Below are 22,567 nucleotides of genomic sequence, written 5' to 3'. Positions count from 1 at the left end.
TTTATGTTCCAACATGTGCCATGCTAACCATACCAAAAAAATGCTACTGTCAGTTCAAAAGCTAACTGAGCCAAACTTCTTATGCCCCAAATGACATGTGTGTCTGTTTTTAAAGCCTAATCTGTGTATTCAGATGAAATCTAAGGGTCCTAAGACAAATATTTATGTAGACAATTTAAATTCTATCCAACAGCAAAAGCCCTATACAGATGGATTAATCTGTTAATGTGCCCAAGCCCCCAAAATGAGAGTTCAATAATACAATTAAACTACATATTTGCAAATACCAGTAGTATTTCTGTAATACATATTAAGAAACTGCATCTCATCATAAAACATACAATATGTACAGGGCACTTAAGAGAAACTGGATAAGCTGCAGAAGAAAACTGTTGGGTGGTATTTTCAGCAGGGCCTGGTATATAGTTCAGGCTGAACCAGGGAAAAGAACTGTAAAACACAACAACAAAAAAGAAAAACCACTGTTAAATAAAGGTAATGGTTCCTTCCACCTATACTGAGAAGTGCCGATAATATAAACAAATGTATACTACACAGCACTGTTATCTTGCTTGTGTCAGAGCTGTCATCAATTTAGATACCAAGAGTTATGGAGGGGAAGGGGGGGAGAAGATCATTTAGATATAGGGCATTTATGCATTAATATTAACAAACCTACAAAGATTAAGGGATAATTTTGCATGCAAAATTATGTCTCAAGAGGATATATTAAGTATCAACATCTTAGTCAAATTAGTGCATTTGCAACATTTCTGGCCAACTAAAATCCTCTTGAATTTATTGTGAGACACCTGATAGAAGATCTGCATCCATTAAAAAAAAAAAAAGTCATGCATCTGATCCTCTGATTAAGAAAAAAAAAAACTATTTAAAAATAAAACTACAATTTAAAAATAGCAATGAGGCCCCTCACCAGTTAATTTTCATGCGTCAAGAGTATTTTTTTTACTGCTGCTTTGATAGAACCATGAAATACTGCATGAATGTGTAGAAATGAAAGAAAAAGAAACAGACAAAAGAAACAAACATTAACCAAAGGAACCTAAATAACCCCCATATCCATTACTTTAAAGAGTTCCTTCCAAACTGGCTATATGTTTTATCAATTAAGACTGTTCCTTACCGTAGACTTTTTGTCTATTGTTCTAAAACAACTGACCAAGAGCCAACACCAAAGTGTAAGAGCTAAAACCAGAGTGAATGGTGACAAAGGAATTGAATACATCAAATTACTTAGTGGAGATAACATGAATACAGCATATCATACCATAATTAAATATAGCAAAAATAGATTTCAGAACTAAATACTTCTGTAATTCTCTTATGTATTCCCCAACCTCACTTTCAAAACCAGATCTAAAAAATTACTGGGACCTAAAAATATTTATGAAAGTCAGTTATATGATATACTGTATTATGTTCCAGGGTTGGTAACTGTAACACTTTGCCAATAAGCATTCTTTAAATTTAATGGCTAACTCAAACATTTTGCATATTACTCACATGGTTTGACCCTTGTTTCAAGACCTATATATATTCTACTCATCCTGAATTGTAAACTCTGTAACAATTTTCTGTTGGTGATTTAGTCTTATCCTATAATAGGCACAAGTGACATAAAAGAAATGCTTAACCAAAACATACTAACTCAAAAATTATCTATTTTTAAGAACCTTAAAATTGAGCCCATACAATTTAATATTATGGAGATAAATGTACTTATTAAATAGCATGCCTTAACCCATCTCTGAATATAACTTAATTTCTTTAGAAAACCAGAGGCAATTTCTCCAAATTTAGACATTTCACAACTTTTACAAGGTATGGTGTAAATGTTCACATTTGTATTCAAAGATCCAATAGCATCTAAAATCAACAATAACAAGATTCTGCTTCCACTGACCAGTTTATTAAACAAAGGGGAAAGCAAGTAAATCCTGGTCAGTAAATTATTAACTTAAAATCCATTAATTTTATCATGTGATTTCTTTGATCAAAATTTATAGTTACCAAAAAGCAAATCAAGTAGCAGTACACTGGGAACAAACTAATTATAAAATATGCCTTAGAAATTTTTACAAAATGGTATTAAAATAGTGTTGTCTTGTCACAGTGGCTTTTTTAGATCCAAAAAACCTGCTCATATTTTTCTGTCAAATTAACAGCCTAAAATGTAAAAAGAGAGAAAATGTAGTTAACAAATGATTACACCAGGAAAACACTTGGGGGACTTGAGTGCTTGCTGGCCTTTAGTTAATGTCTAGAATCCCCTGTAGCTGCAGAGGACCCACTGTTTTTCAGTCATCTGGAAGGGTTTTGCATTTGCCTTCTCCACTACAAAAATCACACACACAAATAACAGAGAGAAGAATTTATTATTTAGAGATATTCTAGAAAATATAACAAGAATGAACAAGAAAATCTGGCATAAAAACAAAATACCCAGTGCCCATCTGGCACCTAAGCTATAGGAAATCTTGAACTTTCACAAAAACCAGTATCATTGCAACCCTTGGTATACTGGAATTCAACGTGGGGTTTTTTTTTTTGGTTTGTTTTTGCACAAGTTATCAGTTCAAGGAAATAAGACTAACCTAGTCACTTATTTAAAACAAAAACAACATGCACTTTGAGGATTTTTTCTTTTTCTTAAGTGTTCATGGAGTTAGCCATTTACCTTTGGGACTTTTTCATAAAATCTAACATTAACCAAGTAGATGTATCTCAGAGAGTTACAATTAGGAGTGATTTCAATGAATGTGAAAGCAAAAGATAAGATTCTTTTAAAAATATCCGATTTCTAATAATTAGAATTAAAAAAAAAACTGCAAGTAAGAATTATGTACTGCAGTATAACAAGGGTTTCAAAATGTTAATTGCTTAGATTGTAACATGCTACTAGTGCTCATTCTACAACTATACTGAGGTAGATGGTCATCTTAGGATGCCCACACAGGTAGTTAAAACAAAGCACAAACCTTCTGCATATGGTACGACTATCAAAGCTCTGTCAACGAATACAGTATTTGTCAGATGCTGTGCCACAACTGCTGAGTCTGGATCATGGAACTTAACAAAGCAGACACGAGATGAGACTGGCAAAGGTGAATCACTAAAAAATAATAAAAAAAAAACAAACAAAAAGATTATCAGCATAGACACAAAGGTTGTTTGCAAACCAATGCCTATACCCCAAGTAGAATAATCAGAAAAAAACATGTAATTGCACATACATTTCTTTTAACCAATCCAAAAGAAAATTAATGTATTGTACACTAATGTAGAAAGTTGCACTGTAGATAAATACTTATTAATCCCTATTTAAATCTACAATGTATCAAGTTAGAGTTTTCTTAATCTCAAAGTGAGATCACAAAAATATCAACATGCTTTTCCTAATATCAATGTTGTGGTGCTGAGGACTGAACCAAGGACTAGGCAAATGCTCTACAATGGTCCACATACCAGCTCTCAAACCAACTATTTGTTTAGTTTTGGTTTAGAAACCTTTCTTTCTGCTAATTTCTCCACTTCAAAAATAAAAGACTATCATTAAGAGGTATATCTGAGTTTTCTTGACCTGCATAATGAACTGGTTCCATAAATTGATGTTTTTAACCGATAGCTATGACTCCTAGGCACTTTCAACAACTGGGTCTTTTTTAGGTTGGAGCACTTTCAAAGAAAAATTTTAAGCACACAAGGGGTGCTTAAAGTTTTAGGCACCTGTTCACCCCTGTATTACTTCACCAGGTGAAAAGCTTCTTTCATTAGCAAGCTGCTTCCTCAGATAAAAGAAAAAAAAGTGGCTAATGCAAGAGTAGGCTTAAAAAAAAAAAAAGGGTTCCAATTTCCGTCATAACATTCCCTGTGAAAGGAAAAGATTAAAAAAAGGCAGGGTTTTCAATCCTACATCAAGTTATTTGAAAACCAATGCCCAAAGGCAGTAACAATCAAATTGTCCTTGGTAACACATTAAAAGCATCTGTGGGGGGGAAAAAAATCCAGGTTCTCAATTCTCCTTTAATTAAATGAAGATTTCTAGAGGAAAAAGCACTGAACTCTTACTTGATGTCTGAAATAAGGTTTTTCTTACCCAGCAGTCATTTCATTAAACCTCAACAAAAAAATCCAAACAACTTGGTGAGGTGGCTGGCACACACCTGTAATCCCATGGACTCAGGAGGATCATGAGTTTGAGGCCAGCGTGGGCAACTTAATGAGACTCTGTCCCAAAGTAAAAAAAAAAAAAAAAAAAAGGGCTGGATATATAAGCAGTAGACAGCAGTAGAGTGCTCGTCTAGCATATGTGCACATGCACACAGCAAGCACTCTCTACCAATTCTTTACCACTATTGTTATCTGATTAAAAGAAAAAACAAATACAATGATAAAAAAATAACACTGTTAAAGAACATGTAATGAATAGTTTCTTCAGAACTGCCTATTTGTTCAGTTTATTTCCATTTACTGGGCAATCTTTTGTACTCTGGAATTTTGTGCAAGTCTAGATGACACAGGGACAAATGAGAAGACTGTTATGATGTTTTTGTCTTCCACCTTAAAAGCTGATAGTATTGATTTCGGGTGCTCAGGATCCAGCCCAGGGCTTCATGAGTACCAGGAAAGGTACTCTCCCATTGAGCTACATTCCCAGCCCTCAAGTTATTCTAAAGTGTCCTCTGAGGGCCGTTTCATAATCTTCTAGGATGCATACATAAAATTCAAAATCCTGATATTCATCTAAAGCTCACTGAATTAGTGAATTCCTTTTATAAGAGTCCTGATTCTTAACAAATCCCAAGTACATATTCACAGCCACTTAAGTTGGAAAACCTCTGGTTTAGGCCACCAATCCCAGGCTTTAAACTCTTACCTTAACACTGTGCCAACCATTTCTGATTGTAGAATTTTGAGCTTATAGAGCAAAGTATCTCCAAAGCCCCCCCAAAGAAGCATATGTAAGAAAGATGACATTCACCTAAAACTTAATTCTACTGACCTATAATATATAAAGAAATGCACAGCAAATTGTTGCATCAAAACAAACATTTGTTCAAATTCAAATTCTTTTAAAATATATTCAGTGCTACAGTGGATGTTACTGTATAACTGACATGCTTCACTAGGATCATTAACTAATAAGCCCTCCAGTTGTATTCTCCACTGTGAAATACCACTAAAACTAAACATTTAGTATCTACTTAAATAATACCACAACTCACAAATTGCTTCACTAAACCAACAAACCCCTGATACAATGGTAGGGGAAAAGTCACATAATAAAAGAGTTCAAATGCTAGTTCTGACACTGATAGCTTAGCTTGGGCAGACAAAACAACCTATGAGAATTTCAGTTCACTATTTGAAAATAAGGTCAAATACACCTTCTGGGTTTGTAATGAATAAGGTAAGAAAAATTCTGAAAGCATCTTACAGTAGACAAACAATGTTGAATTTCCAATATGTTTCAATAACTAGTCAACATGAAAGTTTAAGAAAACAAATGTAGGAGACAATGATAGATGCTTTCAAATAGTTGCAGGGCTGTTTTCCTGTCCTGTGAAGATAGACAACATTTTTCTATGTAAAATCACAGGCCAGTAGTTTTTGGCTTTAAGGAATTGAAATAACAGACAAATCCAATAGCAAAACCAAGCTGGACACCTTCTCCAGTAATCTATCAAATACATGATATAATCCCAGAAAAATTTCCCCAAAATAGACATTTAAAACTGAAGCATTTCACTAAGTGTATATGGTACATATATGTACTTAAAAAATGCTTTGCAGATAATGTTGATGAACTCAAGAATCTCATTCTAATGACAGGGAGAAGGCTGAACTTACCTGTCAATTGGTGACAGGGGCAACAGAAAAAAACCCAAGCAGCACTAAGTAGTACAGAGAAGATACAGAGCAGCCATATTTTTAGATACAGTGGTCAAGGAAAGCTTCTCTGATTAAAGTGACTATTGAGAAACAAATGGAACCGCTTATGTCAAGAACATTCTGGGAGAAAAGAATTCTTGGCAGATATGAACGCCTTCTTGGGGAAAATTAAAAACATACAAATGGGGAAAATTAAAAACATACAAATATATCCAAATGACACACACAAACAAACACACAAAAACAGGTGAAGACGTATTCACATTAGAGCCATTCAATCTTTTTCCGTGTTAAGAAAATATTTATGGAGTGATGAGCCAATCTATACCACTGGGAGCCCAAAGCACATTAATCCTGGCAAACTACTGATAACTTCAGTCAATTTATAGAAATCATAAAGTATTACCAACTTTTCAGATCAGACTAGCTATTGAGAAAAAGTAATAAAGGAACAAATAAAACTCAACATTAAATAGATAAAAATTAACCATCAATAGGATTGCTCAAATCTAGAGGCCCACTAAGTTATATAACAGTCACTATATTTTCAGAAGAAAATGACTGTATGTGGGAACATAAAGTAGAGAGCCAAAGAGCATTATTGTATTAACATTTATCTTCTAATACAGGGAAAGGAATCCTCCAAATGGACAGCACCCCAGGTCACACGACTGGATGAACAATTGCCCAGCAGCTATCGGGGTTATGATGGACATAACCATTCACCTGATTACAAAGGAAAAAGGCAGATTCTTGTCCATCATGGCTTCCTCTAAGATACTGCCCACTCATTAAGTAAAAATGAACCAGTAAAATGCCCAAAACTTCTTTTACTTTTTATAAATGCACCATAAGGGAGTATCCTCAGAGAACAAAAAAGCACTTTAAAGTTAGCAATTATATGAAATTCTTAGTAACTTGTGGAAGTGGAAGGAATTATGTAGCAAACTGAGCATCTCAAATTATTTTATTACCCCAGTAATAAAATATTCAAACATATCACTTATTTCTTGTCATTTTACTATTACAAACAACTTAATGATACATTATGAAAAAGCTGAGTATCAGCAAAACATCCCTTTCTATAGCTCACGTTATGAATTTGTCTATTACAAAAGAAGTTTCTGTTCAAAATAACATGTGTGTCCAAAACTCCACAGCACATCTAAGGCAATAACTGAATCCTTTCTCCACATGTATATTTTACTTAAAAATCAAGAACACACCAATTTGAACAGTCTTTGGAAAACAGAAAGTCACGAAATGTGATAATACTTAAATACTTCATTATGATTTGATTTTATTATTCTACTGAGCAGAAGTGTATAAAAATCAATGATTTATTACACCAACCACAAGAGATTTCTTAAGGATCTCAATTTCGGGTTCAGAATTTAAGTGACATCATAAAACTCCCAATAACATTTTTCACTTTCATCTAATAAGCATTTACAAAGAGCACACAATTGTTTTTCAAGTGTTTGCTACAATACTTTTTCTTCATAACTTTTAAAAAGGACAAAAAAGTCATTACACTCTAAATCAAAATGCCGACATTCTATAAAATTCCTTCTCAAGACAAATGAGAAACATCTAAAATCTGTACATTAAAAAAAGAAAAACACTAGGACTCTTCATAATCCATTGTGTGTGTGTATATGTGTAGATACATATATAAATCAAGTATTCAGGCTCACTGAATTAATCATCTGTCCTGTCATATTCCCTGGGTCAGAATCACTTAAAGGCAATACTTAGCAATAAATAGCGGCCTACAAATTTTAACACTAAATTAACGCTAGCCTAAATAGTTTTGTTACTTTTCTTCCAAAGACCGCAGAGAAAAAAAAAAACACACCTTGCCTTTTTTAAAAAATGAATTTAACCTATACGCGAAATGACAAAAGACAGATTGTCTTGCTTTATCCCAAAGCAAACGACCACGTTGGCACAATTTAAGAGAAAAGAAAAAAAAAATCCTAAAATTAAGAGCCACTGTCTCCTAATCACTAAAAGTCTTCTCTGCTATCTACATTTTTTTGTAGGCCTAAAACACATCTTTTCGTCTATAAATGCAACCACCGCCACCAACTAACGTAGCCCGGCAGGGAAAACAGCCACAGGGCCTACGGAAATGGTGTTGCTTAGGCCCAGGATGGGGCGGCGTTAGCAAAAACGGTGATGGTGGACGATACTCACTCCGGCGGGAAGAGGCGCAGTTCGTCGATCTTGCCTAGGAAACCGAAGAGAGTCCGCATCTGCTCAGAGCTAGCGCTCGGGGAGACATTAGTCACCTGGATTACCTCGGTGCCACCGCCTCCGCCGCCACCTCCGCCACCCGGCCCGCCGCTGGGGCCGGGGCCCGCAGTGCTGGGGACGACGGTAGTGTTGCTCATGGCGCTGCTCGAGTTCTCGCTCCTGCTTTAACACATCAAACACACAACAAACAGTGAGAGGGAAAGGGAAGAGGAACCGGTTCACGAGAAAGGAAAGAGGGGTATCCGATGCTACAGCCACTGCTGTTGCTGCCGCCGCCGCCGCCGTTTCTCCTCCCCGCTGCACGCCGGGAGGAGGGGAAGAGAGCGCGCGAGTTCGAGACCACGAGAAAACAAACGACCGCCCCCACCTCGCCTCCAACCACCACCCTCGCGGACCCCAGCTCCCCACAATGCTGTGCGGCGCACGGGTGCGTCACCGTCAGCTCCTCCCCGCGCAGGCGCAGCAGGCCCTGCCCGCCGCTGGAGAAACGCAAGAGGGAGCGTGGTCTGACGGAGAGCATATTCCCCCTTTAGCTCCTTGTTTTTCAGAAGGTTTTTTTCCCCCTTCTTCTTCGAAAGCATTCACTTACTTCCAAAAAACTGCGTTTTAGCAACTATTGTTATTCAACAGCGCCCACGATATTTCTTTTTTTTTATAGGCTATATCTACAAATTTTTTGAGTTACTAATATTTCCATCCTAGCTACCAAGTTTTTCCTCTCACCACTTTCAAATTTCCTGGAATATTTACTACAAATTTCTGTAATATTAAACTTATGATCAACTGAATAATAATTTTAAAGATCCTCGTAGGACTTAATAAACAACTACTTTGAATCACTGGTATCTATATCCATAGCCATTTGAATTCTGGGGAACAGTATTCCAGATAAGAGGAAATAAATTACAAGTTTGAAGCTTTCAAATATCATTGCTCCGTCGACCACTGCTTTCCACTTTATATTTCAAAGGGAGAATTACAAAAAGATCTTGTCATAGTGAAATAAGTATGCACAAGGCAGGATCACTTAACTCATCTTTGGGAATAGATTAGGGAAAACTTCTAGTTACATTTGAATGTCAAATGTTATAATTTTTATTAACAGTTAATGCTATTTCTAATCAAAATGTCCCCCACCCAAAGTCATACTATGGAAAAGTACGTGTTTTCTGATAGGCTTTTGAAATATGACTTAAAAGTTCTCCACAATACTGCTTGAAGGTAGGGAACCACCACTACACTACTACATTGATAAGAAAATTTAAACTGATTGATAGAATGCCAAAAAGATACCTAAGAATACCAGAGAATAATGAATGCTTAGGCAAATCTTCAAAATAATACCAATCCTCTTATGGTACCAATACTATAAAGAACAGCTTTAGTTCTTTCCAGTCTCAAGCTTGTGAAAGATCTTGTGCATTTAGATCTAAGTTCTTCATGTAATACATCTATATACAATCACTCTACTTGATGGATACCATTTTCCCAGTTACATAATGCAGGTCACTTGTTTTTTTGTTACCAACTTTTGTTTACACTAATGGAAAAGATGGTGATATTGTGCCTATCTACACAATTCTGCAAATCTTGCACAAGCAAAAAGGCCTTTTTAATCAAAATTAGTTGTCTTCCCCTTAACAAATACTTTTTGAGAACAGGGAAGGCAAATATTAACTTTAGTGTTCCTGATCTCCCTGTTCATCATCCTCCTTATCAAAGTGACAGGTCTTGATACGTTGCCTAGGCTGGCACCAAACCCCTGGGCTCAATTGATCCTTCTGCTTCAGCCTTCCAAGTAATTGGAACTACAGGTGTGCACCTTGGTGCCTAAAGACCAACAACATTATACTGGACCAAAGACAACATGTGATAAAAAACTTACTGAATACAATCATGTGCTAAAAACTTTACGAGTGCTTCAAATAATGTGCTCAGTCTTGTCAGGCAGGTAGCTCATTACTAAGGTATATATAGGATGTGCATGCAGAAAAGGCTGGGTGAATGAAGACAATAATAATAACTGTGAGCTTTAAGGGGAAATTTAGTTGAGGTAAAAAAAAATCTCAAAGTGAGGGATATAAATTTGTTTTCCCCTATAACTATTCAGATCAATAAGGAAAACCCTGGAAATAAATTACTACTTCTATAAATTTGTGAATCTGAAAAACTCATCTGTAGATCTACTTTATTACTTTATTTTCTATCCCTAACTTATAAATTACACAATTATATTTCTGTTCTAATTCTATAAATTTAGGTAATTCTATAAACATTACCTGTTTTAAAATAAAAATTGTAAATTCCATGTTTCTTTTTCTTCTTTCTCCAACTAAATGGAGAAGCTAATAAGTTAGTACTAAGAGACTAACAGGTGGGCAGATGGACATGGACAAATACACACACACCAGAACACAAAAGCCTACCTAAGTTTATTTCCAAATACATCTTTTACATTGTTCATACTGTCTTCCAATAGCAGTGATTCTGTCTATATGTTTAAAAAATGATAGAACACCTTGAAATTATAAGCAAAAATCTGTATGTGGTAATTTGTCACAGCCTTGTTTTCATGATTAACAGTCGTCTAACCATTAAGATACTGCTTCCAGGGGCTGGGGTTGAGGCTCAGTGGTGGAGGGCTTGCCTACTATATGTGAGGCTCTGGGTTCCATTCTCAGAATTGCATAAAAAAATAAATAAATAAGATAAATGTATCGAGTCCATCTACAACTGAAAAAATTTTTTTTTCTTTTAAAAAGACACCATTTCCAACATTCTTATGCACAGTATTCTCAGCTATAATTAGAGCTTGGGGGAAAAAAATCACAGTTGATTTATCTGTACAGATTAGTTTTCCTTTTTGGATTGAATAGAGTCAACAGAAACATTTAGCTGGGGAACACTGATTACTCAGTACAATTTTTAAGTTATATAAGATTCTTTTGGAATTTCAATTGAGCAAAGGCCATTTGAGGGAATGTTTCACAATAAAAAAAAATCCACTGGGGGGCATTCAATAGAATTATATGTATTGTTAAATAGTTTCTAGCTTTTTCATATTAGCTTTTCTTAATCAAGGAATTAGATATTTGCATCATTTGACCTTTAACTTCTTTTTTCTATGCTGTAAAATTAACGTTCTCTTCATGAAAGAAAATTAATTTTAAACACTTACAAAACTGAAAAAAAATGAAAGTGTACTCAACTTAGTAATAAGACTGAATGCTTTTAAAATGGCCTTTAATCCTTATAACACTTACAAGGTGCCAGAGTGATTACTAACACAGGCCCTAGGGTCAAACTAATGGGTTTCCACTACCAATTAAAATAACTGTGACTTCTGGCTCATTACTTTGTACTTCCATTTCCTTATCTGAGTTATGGGAATAAGCAACTGGCTTAATATATAAAACAAGTAACAAAGGGGCAGGCAGGTATTAAAAAAACCAACCAACCAACCAGGTATCTCACTTCAAAGCCTATTATTTCCACTATTCTGTGTTGTTTCCTACTACTGCTTATCATAATAACTCTAGAAAAAAATTAAACTTGTGAAATGGGACGGAATAAAGATTAGTTTTGAGTTCTCAATTATCTGACTAAAACCTCTTATTTTGAAAAATGAATGGCTGTCTTCAAATGGGCTCCATTTTATACCATCATTCTTTTTTTAAGCTAGTACCTTGGGCTATTCTAACTTCATAATTCACATGAAAAATATGAATAGGAAGAACCAATTTACAAAGCGTAGTTTCTTACTTTAGATTTCATATTTTAACAAAACATGTTAAAAATTGTAATGTGTCAAATATTAAAAATGTAAACTATATGAAGGTTAAAAAAAAGCAGTCCTCTATTTTACCCACCCAATTCCCATTCCACTCCCTATCCATGTTCTGAACTATCATAATAAGTACTACTACTAATTAACCACATGATCTCCCTTACCTTTATATAAAAAATAGAGACCAATGATACATATAGCTTTAAGTTTAGCTTTACGATTATAAATGCTATAGGGATGAAGCAGAATGCCCAGCACAGAGGCATGCAACATAAACTTACAGGAAAGTCAATTTCAAACTCTACAATTTCTTCAATTTTTCAGTGGATAAATACAACAGTAATACGGAACAGCAACACTTATTAAACAGCATTACTATCAAAATTAAATTGATATGAAAATACTATATAAGGTGCTAAGTGATAGCAAAGATGTGAATTGCAATAATGCACTCTCTCCCTTAAGTGGCTGTTGCAACACAAACATGACAACAATATAAATAGGTTTCACATTTTCATAATCATTTTGACTCCAAAGCAGCACATTACCAATTGCATGCATAGGCAGATGATGGCTAAACAAAATCTTCCCTTTCTTAATAAATTGCAAACGTTTCTATAGAAAATTCTTTTAGGAAGGCTTCACTTAACTTTTCCACATTTTTTGAGTAACAGTAATATTCATACTTCCAAACAATACAAACACCTGCACATTTCCTTGAATAATATTAAATGTACTGTGGCATGGATCAGAACAAACATGCAAATGACCAAAGTACAAATTAAAAACTACCAACAAAGCAAAATATTACTAAGTACCTGAAATAATCTGAACTAAAAAATAAATGATAAAGCATAAGTAATTTTTAAAGGCAATTAGGCTTTTCACCCAGTAGCCATCCCATTCCCTTGAAACTATGAACTGCTGTTAATTTCAAGCCACAGTTAGCTCATGTTGAAGTCTAAACCACTTGGAGACATTTGTTAAGCAATTATTTTGAGAGACAGAAGAGATGGTGGAGAGGTAACATTTCTAGGCAATGAGTTTAAAAAGAAAAGCAAAAAGGTCAGCACCTTAAGACAGGAATATAGACATAACCATACTAATGATAAATATGCTTTGTGTTAAGCAAAAAATAAGTATTTCTAGAATGATAAAGAGCAAGGCTGGGCTCATATATCTGCATAGTAGACATTAAGTATGTATTAGCTTTTTCATCACTGTGACCAAAATACCCGGCAAGAACAACTTAGAGGAAGGAAAGTTTCTTTTGACTCAAAGTTCCATAGGGTTAGTCTGTGGTTGGCCAAGTCCATTTCTCTGGGCCCCAAAAGAGGCAGAACAGCATGGCTGAAGGGCGTGGTGAAGAAACACAGGTTCACAAATTGCACATTCTAATATTTCACTTGTGAATATGCTTGTGTTAATATAGGAGCTTTAGGGGAACAGTTCATATCCAAACCATAACAAGATAAGAATAAGGATGAAGCCTCAAAGACCATATTATTAAGTCTTATTAGAAGTATAGGGGAGCTTTGCTCATGTGGAACAATATTTGCCACTTATAAATTTTTACTCTCTTTTAAAAGTACATAAGTGGCAAACTAAATTGAACTGAATAACTAAACTTTAAAACAGTAGATTTCAGACTAGCGATATAACTAAGTCGTATTAGAGTGCTTGTTTAGCAAGTGTGAGGCCCTATGTTTGATCCTTAGCACCTCAGGAAAAAAAATAAAATAGATTTTGTATATGCTAATACAAAAATAGAACAGTACTGTGAGGATGATCTATAAGGTTGTGGTGTCCAAATTTTACCTCTGAATTACTTTACTAATTCAAAGCTCCCTCATTTGTAATACCCATCATAATATTAAAACCAATTGGGTTTTAATATTATGATGGGTATTACATCATAATATTAACCATCATTACATTAACCAAAGTTGTGCAACATATTAATCTTAAAAAAAAAGAGTAGGAATACTGTAATAGCTATCAAAGGTTAAAAATAATAATTACAAGGAATAATAAGAACCATTTTCAGATGACTTTTACAATAACTAGTAAACAAATCTCAACACCATAGCACTTATCTTAACTGGCATTTGCAAGAATGGTTTATCCACCATCGTTTTCATTTTTCTTCAGTAGAAAGAAAATAAACAACAATAACAAAAACTAAAAGTATTTAGGATACATCTATTTTACTAGTGTCTCCAAAACACTAACATGTTATAAAAGGCTTTTTATTTTCCTAAAGCAGTAAACTAGAATTCTTTTATATCAAAAGTAGAGAGGATCTAAGATCAAATATTAGAATCAAATATTAAATCTCTTAGAGCAGGAAACTTGCTTCATGATTCAAAAGCATGAAGAAAAGCAGTGGGAAAATACAAAGAATACATAATTGTATAATCATAAAGAAAATGCACTTTCTCCACTAAGAAAAATAATTATCTCACTCACTTCTTAATAATAATAGAATTCAATTCAAAGTCGCATTTGAAAAACTACTAATAAAAATGAAAAATATGTAATGCCTTCAAAGAAATTTTTTTTTACTATTTTCCAAAGTTGGAACTTAAACACCTAAAGGAAAAACAAATATGAAATTACAAATTGGTATTTGTAACATGAACTAAAATGTTGTCTCAATAACTTTTACATAAGATAACAAGTTCTCATAGCTAATATTTTGAAAGATAAATGTAATACTGCTTCAAACAGGCAAAATCTGTTATTTTACATGAAAAGAAACTTCAGAGAAATGTTTGCAAAGCAGACTTGCTTTGCTCTTGATTATAGTTTTTAAACGAATGTGCTTAGAAAACCTAAACAATTTAACCTCATTTTCCCTTAGTAGAAATTTTAGATTTGTTTCAGTAAATCCATCTTATCAATTGTACCTTTCAACTTTGAAAAAATAAATCTAATACATAGCGATGTTTTACATCAATTTGAGATAGACATATAATTTTCCCCAATACAACCACATCTGAAAATACCTTATTAAATTTTAATGTAAGATAGCTGCTATATCTTAATTTGATAAAGTCTTATTTTTCATTACAAAACAGAATAGAGTTCTTTGGGTCATATGATTGTTGTGCTTAACATTTTTGTTTTTTAGTTTCTGTTTTCAGTTAGCAAAGAAGCTTAAAAAGTAAAACTTTCAGTACTTAAATAAAATGAACATAATAAATTGTAGCTAGATAATTCTGCTACTAAAGTAGGTGTACAACAGTAGCCAGCCTGACTCAGGAGATAACCTTTTCATATTATTTTAATAATGTACCATTTTTTAAAAAGCTAACAATTTCACTTTCATACCTGTGTTGAAAACGGTTAGAACTTTTGTTTTTAATGCACTTTTAAGTAATACAACTAATATAAAGACCTAATTCCCACTAATATAACCATATAATATTGTAACTACTTTCATAAAGAAGTTTAATCCAGGGGCTGGGGTTGTGGCTCAGTGGTGGAGTGCTTGCCTAGCATGTGCGAGGCGCTGGGTTCAATCCTTAGCACCACATAAAAATAAATAAAAGAAAGACTTTAAGAAAAAAGAAGGAGAAATTTAATCCAAGTGGATTAGCTTTCAGTATCCATCAATTTGAGATAGACATATAATTTTCCCAATTGCATGAGGTAATAATTTTTACTTCCTCAATCTCCATTTTTATTACAGCTATATGCTAGTAAAATTTTTATGTATGTCAGTTACATCTGTTGATGTTTACAAGTATATGGCCACTTGAGTTTTTCAGAATTATTTTGTCATTAAATAGGATATGCCTCTTTTATTCAAAATGAAACAATGTTTCAACATGATGTCATTAAACATCAATAATGATTAGAATTCAGTAGATTCCAGTAGAATCACAATGAATCAAACAAGTACACCTAGCTATATTTAAGAGCAAAACTAAGCAAGAATCTGTTGTAGGTAGAGGAATAGTTACTACAAAATTTTGCAGCAATTTATTATCTTAAGGTAGAGTGTTACCTCCTAGAAAACAGAAAAAGTTTGTTCTCAAATTTGTTTTAAAGCAATTGAAGTTGGTTAGGGATGTAGCTCAGTGGTAGAGCACTTGCCTAGCACGCACAAGGCCCTGGGTTCAATCCCTAGCACTGCAACAACAACAACAAAATACAACTGAAGTATTCCTTAAAATGATTCCATAATAAAAGCAAATTGGAAATTATGAAAAGCCACTAGGCAACTCATGGTTGGAGAAAGATCCAGGTTTAACTGCCTGGCCACGCTCCTTATAGAAATTTATGATCTTAGGCAATATTCCTAACTTCATTTAGCCTCTATTTCTTTATCTGTAAAACTGGTCACTATATTGAATAGGAAGAAAAAAATAAATAGGGTGTTACAAACCAAATCTTACATGCAACAAGGACATGAACCTGGATTCAGGTAAAACTGCATAATGCATATTTTGTCAAGAGACGTCATTTTACTGTTCAATTAACACTTCAGATCCACAGTAGATTCCCTGGAGGTTAGAAGAATATCTGCTTTTAAGACAAAATCACTCTGGAGAAGAAAAAGTCTAGCACCCAGAAGAGTACTATACAGGGTGAGTTCTTAATAAACACTTGTTGAATGACTTAATGAACTGTACCTTTCAGACATAAACTGTAACTTTCCAGGAAACACGGACTTACTGGACAAACTTTCCATATTTTATTCTGAAACCAAGTCCCTTCCCTCAACCAAGGGATTTAAACTATTGCTTTCATCAAATTATTTCCAAAAGCTTATAAGTTAGAAATTGTTATTCCTAAAGTAATGAAAAGAATGACTTTCAAAAGCTGTCGAGTAAAACTGCTTTAGTTACACGGTATGAAATGAAACTGACTGAACTTGACATTGCTGGGAACAAAATCCTTCCTACTGAGAAAGGAAGCTAAAGGGCTGAGATATCCCCGCCCTCGTCCCCAACACACACACACACCAGTCCCACATACAGGCTCTAAAGATGATGGCGAGCAGGAAAGAAGATTGCCCACTCAGGTCTAACACTAAATCTGCTTGTTTACTTGATGCCTCTTGTCCCCTTTTGCCTCCTCTTCCGGCCAATTAATTCTACATCTAGGTATCAGCTGCATTTGTTTCTATAAATTATAACTGCTTTTATGGGATGAAGGGAGAGAAGGAATATTGCTGCTTCTCCCAGGTTTGATCAAACTGCCTAACGTTCATTCTTCCCTTTTCCATCTTTTGTCTATTTCTTATGTGGGGGACACATCCGGCCAGCCAGAGGGATCCTGGGCTCGCTGGCCAGCAACAGTAAGCAGGTGGGATTTGAACTTGCACTTCCGGGGCTTCAAAGTCAGGGCTGTTTGTGATTCACTAAAGCTTGTACCACACTTGTCTCCTTTACCGTCCACTTGTCTCCTACAATTGTCTGGTAGGCAGGACATTTTTTACATTTTAAACTTTTTTTACTCTCTTTTTCTAGGTTGCCAATCCTTTGATTTCACATTCCCTCCAACGTTGGGCTGTTTCAACACAACAACGGGAGTGATGCACTAACTCCAGGAGTCAAGAGTACAGGCTCCAAGACCAGGAAATCTCTTTTACTCCTTACGGAGGTCTGGTGCCACTACCCCCAGCGACAGACAGGCTGGGGTCCAGAGAGGCTGCAGACCGCGCCCAGGTCTCAAGTTTTAGTTAAGGCCCACGTTCAGACTAGAAGAGGGGAGAAGAGAGGGTTATCCTTTCCCAACCCCCTCGCCACGGTGGAAGCATACAGAAGGCTGGAGTCGCAGTAACCGGAGCAAACAATAAACCCGAAAGCCCCTCTTAAGCCCGTTGAACGCACTTACTAGAGCGAAGTAATTCCAGGACGCTAGGCCGGCACCGGCAACTGAAGGGGCTGCTCTGTCCTCCAGCCCCGGGAGCTGGCGGTGACGACATCTGCGCCGCGCCGCACGGAGAGAAAGGCCCAGCGCGAAGCCACGAACTCCGCGCACAGAGCGCGCGTTTACGGAAGGGGCGGGGTGGTCTGGCGGCGCCACATTTAAGCGTCATGGGTGGGGCTGCCGCTTGCAGACCCAGGATTTGAACATGTCGCGCCTGCAACGGGTAGCCGGGCGGGATCCGCGAGCGGGTTTCAGAGCTGAGGGGAGAGACTGCACTACTTCTGTGCCCCAGGGGCTGTTAAAGGCGGCGAGGAGGAGCGGACAGTTAAACTTGTCGGGTAGGAACCTCAGTGAAGGTAAGACTCAAAGGTGCTACCAGTGCCGTGCGGGCAGAAAGCCCTAGCTCAAGGCAATCTCCTTTCCTCGAGCTTGGCTTTGCCTCTTAGCCAGGATCCCTGTGCGGTAATCCAGGCACTCTTAACATTTGGACTGACATGGCCTCCCAGTTTCCTTACTTCTCTGGCTCCAGCATCTGTTGGAGGTACCCTTCGGGACTATGGACAAAATTTAAAGCGGACGCTTTCAGGGACTCCCGCATAAGAAGGAATAGGCAACATAATGGTAGAGTAAACTACCTATCAGATATTGGGAAAATATTTTCTTTGACTCTTACTTTCTTTTTCTCAATTTGTTCTCTAAGGAAAATTACCGACGCTAAAATTCTGTATTTTATCTACTCCTTTGTGAGCCTTGAGTGAATGCGAGACCTCTTCTTTATGAACTTGGGTAGAGTCCTAATGACCAGGAATGATGAGCAGGTTTTCTAAATTGAGGATTGGAATAAACGCTACACAAAGTCCATGAATTTGAGGCCACTCTGAAAAACCTGATAAAGACAAAGAAACAGTAATCTGGGTATAACAATGAAAGGCCAGATGCTTTTGGAGTGGCCTGTGCGTGGGGGTAAGGGAGCAATGAGGGAGAAGTGGAGAAATAAAGCATTCTTCCTGTAAGATTTTCCTCTACTTACATTCAGCTTTTTACACTGCAATTAAAACCTTCCATTTTCCTTCTAATGAATATTAACTTATTGTACCGTGAATAATGTAAACCAGGCAAACAAATACTTTACTGAATAAATGAAAGGGTATATGGCATAAAATCCTTGCTTTATTTATAAGAATTTTTATAGATGGGGCATAAACACTTTGAAACTACAGATAAGCTTTTTTCTCCCCACCCAACCCAGTCACTCTCCCTCTCCCTCCCTTGCCTCCTTTTCCCATATATATTTGCTTTTTCCAAAGTCGAACATTTTCTTTTTTGACTCTCTTGCTTCCTTTAGGGTTTTTGCTCAGAGCTCAATTCCAAGAGGCCCTTCCAAACCACCATAATTACCACTGGTAACACACTGTTGTCTCACCTGTTTAATTTTTTAAATAGAATCAGTATAAGGACTTACATAATTTAATTATTGCCTACCTTGCCCATTAGTTAGACTGTTACTTCCTCAAGGTCAGGTAGCTTTCTTTTGTTCATTGTTGTATCCCTAGCTCCCAAAATAGTGTTTGCTGTATTGTAGGATCTATTTGTGGCCACGATAAGTAAATGAGTGAATATTCACCAGTGCTAAGTGATGTTTTGGAATGTGTTTATTGACTAGATCCATGTGATTTAGTGTGTCGAACTTTTAGGTAGAAAATTTGGACTCTTAGGTTCATGCCGATATGGATCAGGACTGTTTAAGTTGTACTGAACCTGACACAGTAACTGTTGTGTTCAGTGAGTGAATATATAATATTTCATAGGATGAAGAAGGTATAAATAGGAAAGGCTTGTGGTATTTGTAGCTTATATATGAAAAAGGGATTTCTGTTACCATAATATAGAAGATCTTTCCCTAACTGGCTTTAGACTTCAGTTTCATGTCTTATCACTCTAAACTTTGATATTCAAATCACTATCATTCTGTACTATTTGTATTCCTTTTGGGGATAACCCTCATTATCTCCATTTCTTAGCTCATATAACATGGAGATGTTCCTTAGTTTTTCACTTATAATGAAATAATAAGACTTACTGAGGTTTATATAAGTAACATAGGTAAAATGCCTACTACATAAAATAAAATTGAGCATTTCTGTTATGGTATGGCCTGATATCCTGGGCTTCTCACTTTAAACCTCACTCTCTTCGTGTCATTACAAGAGTTACCTTCCCAACACAGATTTTACCATATCTCACAAAACATTTTAATAACATTTCATAGCTCACAAGATGCAATATAATGTTCTCAGCATAACATTCAAAAGATTTTCATAATCTTGTCCCCAACCGTCTACTTTGTGGTTTCCCATCTCTTTTCAGCATCTTATTCTTTTTTTTTTTTTTTTTATATTTACTTTTCAGTTTTCGGTGGACACAACATCTTTATTTTATTTTATGTGGTGCTGAGGATCGAACCCAGCGCCCCGCGCATGCCAGACAAGTGCGTTACCGCTTGAGCCACATCCCCAGCCCCAGCATCTTATTCTTTAACAACAATAATAACAAAGTGTTGCCTTTTCCCCAGTTACACTTGTACATTCTTTGATAACTATTTTAGGTTTATAGAAAATTGAGCATATTGTACATTGTGTTCTCATTTACCTCCTCCCCCTCACCACTTACATTTTTCTCTTTTAATAACATCTTGCATTACATCAGGTACATTTTTAATAATTGATGAGCCAATAATAACAACACTATTATTAACTGAAGTTTATAATTTACATTAGGATTCACTGTTAGTGTTGTATCATTTTATGGGTTTTGACAAGTTCATATCATGTATTTACCATTATACTGTCATGCAGAATAGTTTCACTGCCACAAAAATCCCTTGTGCTGTACACATTTATTCCTTACCTACCTTCCCCCAATAAATAATAATGAAGCTTATGTGAAAAGGCTTATGAGAAAAGGAATTATGTGAAGGTATCATTAATTTTTATTTTATTTATTTAGTACCTAGCACAATATCTGGAAGAAACATAAATAGTTGATAAATAACATACTATTTAAATGCATATTTATATACCTTCACATATCATACATAACACTTTCACATGTTATATTTCACATGAAATATCTTGTATATATGTGGAAAGCAATCTGAAAGAAGACATGTTTCAAAATATCTTTTGAATATAATTCATAATTCAAAGTAATAATATTTGGAGGCACAAATAAAGATAACGAGAAGGCTTTTTTTTTTTTTTTTTTGTACTGCCAGCGAGAATTTAGGGGTGCTTAACCACTAAGGCATACCATCAACCCCTTCTCCTTTTTTTTTTTTAGTTATTGATAGACCTTTATTTTATTTATGTGGTGCTGAGAATTGAACCCAGTACTGCACACATGCCAGGCAAGTACGCTACTGCTGAGCCCCAGCCCTAGCCCCTGTATTTTTTATTTTGAGACATCTAGATAAATTGCTGAGGCTGGCTTCAAACTTGCAATCCTCCTGCCTCAGCCTTTGCAGCTGCTGGGATTACAGGTGTGTGCCACCAGGCCCAGCATGAGAAGACTTTTAAAAATATTTATTAAAAGTATAGCAGTGTAGCAGTGTACAGACTGGATCAAGGGAAAAGTTTATTGGAAAAAAAAATCACCATCTACAATTGTTTTGGTTATGTCAAAAAACATTACTGAAACTTCTTTCCAGAACACTCTAAGAACCATAACCAACAGGCTACTGGCTACTTTTATATTACTCATGGAACCATCAATTAGGTAGCAGAAACAAGTGACATAAAAAGACAAATATGCTCCACATGAAGAAAAGTAACAACCCAATTTAAAAATGGGCCAAAGTTCTGAAAAGACCCCTAACCAAAGAAGATATATATATGACAGATGTGCTTATAAATATATATTCGACTTTATTCATCACTAGGAAACAGCATATAACATAACACATCTAGTAACATGACTAAAATCCAAAAACCTGATAATACCAAATGCTGGTATGGAGCAAAAGGAGCTTTCATTCATTTGCTTGTGGAAAGATAAATGGTAGTGTCACTTTGGAAGACAGTTCGACAATTTCTTATAAGGCTAAACATAGTCTTATATGATCCAGTGATCATGCTTCTAAGTTTTTACGTAAATTGAGTTGAACACTTACATCCCCTCAAAAATCTGAACATGAATACTTATAGCTGATTTATTCTTAATTGCTCCAAATTGAAGCAACCGAAATATCTTCAAGAAGGTGAATGTATAAACAAAATGGTACATCCATATGATGGAATATTATTTGACAATAAAAAGAAATGAGCTATCAAGTTATCAGAGGATCTCGAGAAGCCTATTTCTTAGGGGGAGATATAAGAGGAGAAAAGGCAATCTAAAAAGGTTAGATACAGATATGACTTAAATTATGAGACATTCTACAAAGGGTGAACTACAGAAACAGTAAAAATATCCGTGGTGACAGCTGTTTTTATGAACAGCAGCAGAATATATCATCTCTTTGTTTCAATGTAAATAGTGCAGCTCTTTTTTTCACTGAGCTAGATAAAATGAGGACCGAGTGATAAAGAAAATATGGATTGTTGCTTTCTGGTTGCATAATCATGGCAGAACAATAGTGTAGAAATGTTTTTAAGTGTTTCATCTAACACTAAGGAAAATGAAAATGTGCCACAGTTTGAGAAAAAAGAATGTGCAAATTCTAATGGA

The 22,567-nt window shown here is 35.5% G+C and overlaps 2 protein-coding genes across 8 annotated transcripts in view; one reads left to right on the top strand and one right to left on the bottom strand.

The window, feature by feature from the left end:
- Srsf11 (serine and arginine rich splicing factor 11) overlaps nucleotides 1-17,894 on the bottom strand; it is a 35,600-nt gene extending 17,706 nt beyond the window's left edge. For 4 of the 6 annotated variants that reach the window (XM_026410031.2, XM_026410041.2, XM_026410050.2 and 1 more), the window contains exons 1-3: nucleotides 17,807-17,894; nucleotides 8,113-8,331; nucleotides 3,000-3,133 (exon numbers count right to left, since the gene is read on the bottom strand). In XM_026410031.2, the coding sequence (XP_026265816.1) occupies nucleotides 3,000-3,133; nucleotides 8,113-8,309 (331 nt within the window). In that variant the 5' untranslated portion in view covers nucleotides 8,310-8,331; nucleotides 17,807-17,894. Of the gene's footprint in view, nucleotides 1-2,999; nucleotides 3,134-8,112; nucleotides 8,560-17,806 lie in introns of those variants that run through there. The other 2 variants (XM_026410039.2, XM_026410037.2) reach the window with 2 other exon arrangements.
- A 133-nt stretch (nucleotides 17,895-18,027) lies between these two features.
- Nucleotides 18,028-22,567, top strand: part of Lrrc40 (leucine rich repeat containing 40) — a 60,882-nt gene continuing 56,342 nt past the window's right edge. The window contains exon 1 of one of the 2 annotated variants that reach the window (XM_026410231.2): nucleotides 18,028-18,198. In XM_026410231.2, coding sequence (XP_026266016.2) covers nucleotides 18,048-18,198 — 151 coding nt within the window. In that variant the 5' untranslated portion in view covers nucleotides 18,028-18,047. Of the gene's footprint in view, nucleotides 18,199-18,337; nucleotides 18,384-22,567 lie in introns of those variants that run through there. The other variant, XM_026410238.2, reaches the window with a different exon arrangement.

Source organism: Urocitellus parryii, chromosome 11, assembly GCF_045843805.1.
Source record: "Urocitellus parryii isolate mUroPar1 chromosome 11, mUroPar1.hap1, whole genome shotgun sequence".
NCBI lineage: Eukaryota > Metazoa > Chordata > Mammalia > Rodentia > Sciuridae > Urocitellus > Urocitellus parryii.
Note: the sequence above shows the minus strand (reverse complement) of the source record. Positions and strands in the feature narration are given on the sequence as shown.